We start from the raw sequence: 6,160 nt of genomic DNA, 5'->3' as shown, positions 1-6,160 counted from the left end.
CAGAGAGGCAGCCAGGGCTGGCCATGGCCGGGAACAGGCCCTGAGCCCCGCAGGAGCATGGAGCTGGGCCACAGCCAAACTCAGCCCAGGCCAAAGCTGGGCTCAGCAGCCAGGGCTGCCAACGCATGGGCACAGAGCCTGGCGCTGACAAATGTCCTGGGCCCCCTCCCTGCTCTGTCCATGCCACCAAGGGCACAGAGCAGCCTCCTCTCTGGGCCACTTGCCTGTTTGCAATGCCTTGCACAGGCGCTGGCCCTGCCCCACAAGGCCTGGCCTGAGTCCTGCCCCTGCACGCTCAGCCAGGCTGAGATGGACACTGATGGTTTCTGGGCCAGGCTCTCGGAGCCCAGCCCAGCTCCCTGCAAGCTCTGCCAGCTGCCCTGAGCTCTGGGCAGCACCAAGGGCCTCTCTGAGCCCAGCCCAGCCCAGCCGGCTCTGGCCCCACAGCTCTGCTCAGGCCAGGCTGCTCTGGCCACTGGCCCCATGGCCTCAGCCCCTGCCAAGGCCACAGCAGCAGCTGCAGCTGCCACACGACTCAGCCCCAGCCATGGGGGAAGGTGCTTGGCCAAGGCCAAAGGAGGCTCCCTGGCTGCCCTGCTCCCCTGGGGCTGAGGTGCTGAGAGCTCTGCAGCCCCTGCTGCCATCCCATCTGCCCAGGGCAGCACAAGAGCCCCGGCCTTGGGGCCCTCAAGAGCTGCTCCTGCTCCAGGCCCAGGGCCCATGCCAAAGCTGGGGCAGCCACAAAGCTGTGCCCATTTCTGTTCATTGCTGCTCTCATGGGGATGGATCCTCAGCCACTTGGAGGTTGCTGATGAATTTTGCTACTCCAGAGGCCTCTTCTTTCTTGAGCTCTTCAGTTCAGGAATTCACTGAAAAAGTCTCATACACACGTGTTCAAAACACCTGAACAAGAAAAGCCCCTGGGAATCATTTAAATGTTCAATTCTTCTGTGGTTAATTAAAGAGATTTCAGTAGTTTATTTAATGTGAATATATTGTATTTAAAACAATGCAGAGAGAACTGATTTGTCCTGTTTTGTTTTCCTTATAGTTTGTATCAGCAATGTCCAATTGATATTGACCCCCAGCAACTTCTAATGTACTCTAAAGAGATATAAAGATCAAGACCCTTCATGGCTGGTAACACATGAAACTTTGTCCCCAAGCCCCTCCCCACCACTTCCCTCATCCAACCCCTGGCACTCCTATGGATCAGGAATGGTGCGGCCAGGAGGGGCAGGGCAGGGATTCTTCCCCTGTGCTTGGCATTGGTTCTGCAGCACCTCGAGTGCTGTGTCCAGTTCTGGGCCCCCCAGTTTAGGAAGGCCATGGAGGGGCTGGAGCGTGTCCAGAGAAGGGCAACAAGGCTGGGGAGGGGTCTGGAGCACAAGTCCTGTGAGGAGTGGCTGAGGGAGCTGGGGTTGTTTATCCTGGAGAAGAGGAGGCTCAGGCGAGACCTCATCACTCTCTACAACTCCCTGACAGGAAGGTGCAGCCAGGTGGGGGTCGGGCTCTTCTCCCAGGGAACAGTGACAGGACAAAACACACAGCCTTCAGCTGCACCAGGGGATGTTTAGGCTGGACATTAGGAAATATTCTTCACACAAAGGGTGATTGGGCATTGGAATGGGCTGCCCAGGGAGGTAGGGGAGTCACCATCCCTGGAGGTGTTTAAGGAAAGACTGGATGTGGCATTCAGTGCCATGGTCTGGGTGACAAGGTGGTGTTGGGTCCCAGGTTGGACTTGATGCTCTCCAAAATCTTTTCCAGCCTGGCTGATTCTCTGATGATTGTTACACTGCAGGGCCCTGGGGAAGCAAGGGGCCACTGTGACACTGCATGGCCTGGTGGCACTAAGAGAACCATAGTGACACTGTGAACGACATGGCAGCACAGAGCCAAGGGGCCATGGTGACACTGTGGGGCTTTGTGGAACCAAGGGGCCATTGTGCCACTGTGGAACCAAGGAGAGCCTTGGGAGAGCCTGGGGACAATGGAATCAAGGGGCCATTGCTCCATTGCAAGGACTGTGGGGAATGAGGGAACAATTGTGACACTGTGGTGCCCCATGGAACCAAGGGTCCCTGGTGACACTGCAGGATCTTGTGTCACCAGGGCTCCATTGTGACACTGCAGTACCAAGGAATTCATTGTGGCACTCTGAGGCCTCCTGGAACCAAGAAGCCACTGTGACCCTGCAGGGCCTTGTGGAACCATGCAGAGCATTGTGACAGAGCAGGACCTGGTGTCATGATGGGGCCATTGTGACACTGCAGGGCCCCATGGAACCAAGGGGCCAGTGCTGCCCCTCAGGGACTCCTGGAATGAAGGAAACATGTTTGACACCGTGGTGGCCCTTGGGACCAAGAGGCCATTGTGACACTGTGGAACCAAGGAGAGCATTGCTGCACTGCAAGACCTGATGGAACCAAGGATCGATTGTGACACTGCAGGGCCTTGGGGGACCAAGGGCCATTGTGACACTGCAGGGCCCAAGGATCCAAGGGACTTTGTGACACCAAGGGATCCCATGGAACCAAAGGGACATTGTGACACTGGCAGGCCTCATGGAGTCATGGAGACCATTGTGACACTTTAGGGTATCAAGCAACCATGGTAACACCGAGTTGTGTGGGAGTGTGGATCTGCTGGAGGGTAGGAGGGCTCTGCACAGGGCCCGGGACAGGCTGGATCCAGGGCCCAAATCCAACAAGGTGAGTTTTAACAAGTCCCAGTGCCAGGTCCTGCACTTTGGCCACAACAAGCCCTGCAGCACTACAGGCTGGGGACAGAGTGGCTGGAGAGCAGCCAGGCAGAAAGGGACCTGCAGGGACTGATGGACAGCAGGCTGGATATGAGACAGCAGTGTGCCCAGGTGGCCAAGAAGGCCAATGGCTCCTGGCCTGGATCAGGAATGGAGTGGCCAGCAGGACCAGGGCAGGGATTCTTCCCCTGTGCTCAGCACTGTCTGGGCAGCAACTCGAGTGCTGTGTCCAGTACTGGGCCCCCCAATTTAGGAAGGACATGGAGGGGCTGGAGCGTGTCCAGAGAAGGGCAACAAGGCTGGGGAGGGGTCTGGAGCACAAGTCCTGTGAGGAGTGGCTGAGGGAGCTGGGGTTGTTTATCCTGGAGAAGAGGAGGCTCAGGGGAGACAAGGCAGTGTCAGGGCACAGGTTGGACTTGATGATCCCCAAGGACTTTTCCAACCTTGCTGATTCTGGGATTCTCTGAAACCACCCTTGGAGCAGTTTCAGGATGAGCCCTGGGCCTCCTCTTCAGCAGCTCCAGCAGCCCAGGTCCCTCAGCTTCTCCCGGCAGCCCCAAAGCCCATCCTGTCAGTCCTGCAGAGCCTCTGCAGCTCCTCCTCACTGCCCAGAACAGGGAGCCCCAGAGGCAGACACAGCAGCCCAGATGTGCCCCCCTGGCCTGGGGTGCCTCTGGCAAGGGAGCAGCAGCAGGCACTGCAGGAGCCTGCAGACAATTCCTGCAGCACTTGTAGGATGATCCTGCTGCCCAAGGGACGTTCCCATGGGGCCAAGTCAGGAACTGCAATGGGGAGTGGGGCCAGAGAGGAAAGGGCAAACAGGGATGGGCTGTTTGCAGGGCAGGGAACAGGGCTGGGCAATGGGAAGAAATTTGTACAAGGGAAGAGTAAAGAAAGCAAAGGTGGCACACAGGAAATGCTGAGGGCAGTTTGGGGGTGGCTGCCAGGCAGCCCTGGCTCTGAGCAACAGCGCCTGCAGTGGCACAGGAAACTCCCAGCTGATGGGAACAAACTTTCTGGCTGAGTGCAGAGGCCAGGACAAAGCTGAGTGGTTTCCCTGGTGTCCCCCAGGCCTTGCTGGCCCCAGGGGCTGATGGCATTTGTGCTCCCTCAGGTTCATGTCCCCACAGCAACAGCATGGGGGTGCTGGCCCTGCTGTGTGCGATGCAAACAGGGGCTGCTGAGGCAGTGCTGCCGTGTCTGTGCCTGCAAGGATGGGGCACCTGTGTGAGCTGGGGGAGAGGCCAGGGCTGCAGAGGGGGGATGTTGTTGGCAGCTGCATGAGGACGCTCTGGGACGCTGCCCTGGGCTGTGCAGCGCACTGGGCATGGATCAGCCCCTGCTCTGCTGCTCCTTCCCGTCTGCCCCAGGGCCCTTGCAGAGCCCCAGCCATGCTGTTTGCCCCCAGCCTGCCCACGGCCAGCCTGGGGCTGCTGACGGGGGTTTCTGTGCTGAGCATTGGCCTGGCCGTGTTCTTGAGAGAGCCTGGGCAAGGAGCCTGCAGCCCCCAGGGCCTGGCCTGAGGCGTCAGCGCTGCCCCAGCAGTGCCCATGGCCTGTCCCTGCTGCAGCCCCGGCACTGCCACCCCCAGGGCTGTGCCCGGCCCCGAGAGCACTCAGGCCCTGCAGCAACACCAGGGCCACCAGGGCAGCGGGGCAGGGCCACGGCAGCAGCACTGGCAACACCAAGTGCTGCTGCTGCTGCTGCTGGGCACAGCTGCTGGGCCAGCACTGATCTGCCCCAGCTCTGCACACAGACATTGCTGCTGCAGCTCCAGAGAAGGCAACACAAGGGCATCTCTGCAGAAAACTCTGCTGGGAGACCCATTAGTTCCTTTAAAGCCACCAAGAGCGCAGCCCCGCATTGACAATGTCTGTGGCCACAGGGAAGGTGGAGAGAAATCAAATGAAAAACGGTACAAACAGTTGCTTTTTTTTCTGGACAATATGAATAACTAAAACAAAGGAAAAAATACCCTATAACCAAACCAACAAGAAACATCAAAGAAAACTTTTATTACAAGTTATTTGCAGAAATTGGCTAGCAGTTTAATGTCCCTGAAAGCATCCAGTCATCAGTCTCCACACTGCAGCCTTGAGCTCCTGGTTCCTCAGGCTGTAGATGAGGGGGTTCAGGACTGGAGGCACCACCGAGTACAGAACTGACAGGGCCAGATCCAGGGATGGGGACGAGATGGAGGGAGGCTTCAGGTAGTAAAATGTACCGGTGCTGATGAACAGAGAGACCACAGCCAGGTGAGGGAGGCAGGTGGAAAAGGCTTTGTGCCGTCCCTGCTCTGAGGGAATCCTCAGCACGGCCCTGAAGATCTGCACATAGGAGAAAACAATAAATACAAAGCAACCAAGTCCTAAACAGACACCAACAGCAAGTAGCCCAAGTTCCCTGAGATAGGATTTTGAGCAGGAGAGCTTGAGGATCTGTGGGATTTCACAGAAGAACTGGCCCAGGGCATTGCCATGGCACAGGGGCAGGGAAAATGTATTGGCCGTGTGCATGAGAGCATTGAGAAAGGCACTGGCCCAGGCAGCTGCTGCCATGTGGGCACAAGCTCTGCTGCCCAGGAGGGTCCCGTAGTGCAGGGGTTTGCAGATGGACACGTAGCGGTCGTAGCACATGATGGTCAGGAGGAAATACTCTGTAGTTGCGCAGAAAACAAAAGAAAAGAGCTGAGTAGCACATCCAGTGTAGGAGATGTTGCTGGTGTCCCAGAGGGAATTGTGCATGGCTTTGGGGACAGTGGTGCAGATGGAGCCCAGGTCGCTGAGGGCCAGGTTGAGCAGGAAGAAGAACATGGGCGTGTGCAGGTGGTGGCCGCAGGCTACGGCGCTGATGATGAGGCCGTTGCCCAGGAGGGCAGCCAGGGAGATGCCCAGCAAGAGGCAGAAGTGCAGGAGCTGCAGCTGCCGCGTGTCTGCCAATGCCAGCAGCAGGAAGTGCCTGATGGAGCTGCTGTTGGACATTTGCTGGGGCTGCACATGGGCACCTGTTCATGGAGAAAAGGACAGTGAAGAGTTAGAGGAGATACCTGTAACCAAAATCAAAGCCATTTCCCATACACCTACCCTGGAGCGCACACAGATACACTTCTGTTTTTAAGAATTCTGGTGTTTTCTTTAAAGCTTCCCCATACCTCTGCTGGTGTACTTGAATATCAGAAACCCTCAGCATTTCTACTGACCTTATGGAATAGAGAGCAAGTTCTGAGAGGCAAAGTGATAAGTGGAGAGCTAGTGGACATTGTCTGTCATTCTGACCTGTTCAGAATTTTGCTGGGCTTTAACCTTTGCCAGTTGGAGGGTGATCACCTCCCCATGTTTCCCTTTAAAATTCCTCAGGTACAGCTTAGAGCAGATGTTTCCACCCCAGCCCAGCTCC

General features: G+C 57.0%; 1 protein-coding gene across 1 annotated transcript; it reads right to left on the bottom strand.

Moving 5' to 3' along the window:
• Positions 1-4,812: 4,812 nt before the first annotated feature.
• Positions 4,813-5,745, bottom strand: LOC143692653 (olfactory receptor 14A16-like). The gene has a single exon (XM_077172901.1). The coding sequence runs from the start codon at positions 5,743-5,745 to the stop codon at positions 4,813-4,815; it is 933 nt and encodes a 310-aa protein (XP_077029016.1).
• Between the last annotated feature and the right edge of the window lie 415 nt (positions 5,746-6,160).

The sequence above is a fragment of the Agelaius phoeniceus genome, assembly GCF_051311805.1.
Source record: "Agelaius phoeniceus isolate bAgePho1 chromosome W unlocalized genomic scaffold, bAgePho1.hap1 SUPER_W_unloc_2, whole genome shotgun sequence".
Classification (NCBI taxonomy): Eukaryota; Metazoa; Chordata; class Aves; order Passeriformes; family Icteridae; genus Agelaius; species Agelaius phoeniceus.
This window is presented reverse-complemented; position numbering and strand designations above follow the sequence as displayed.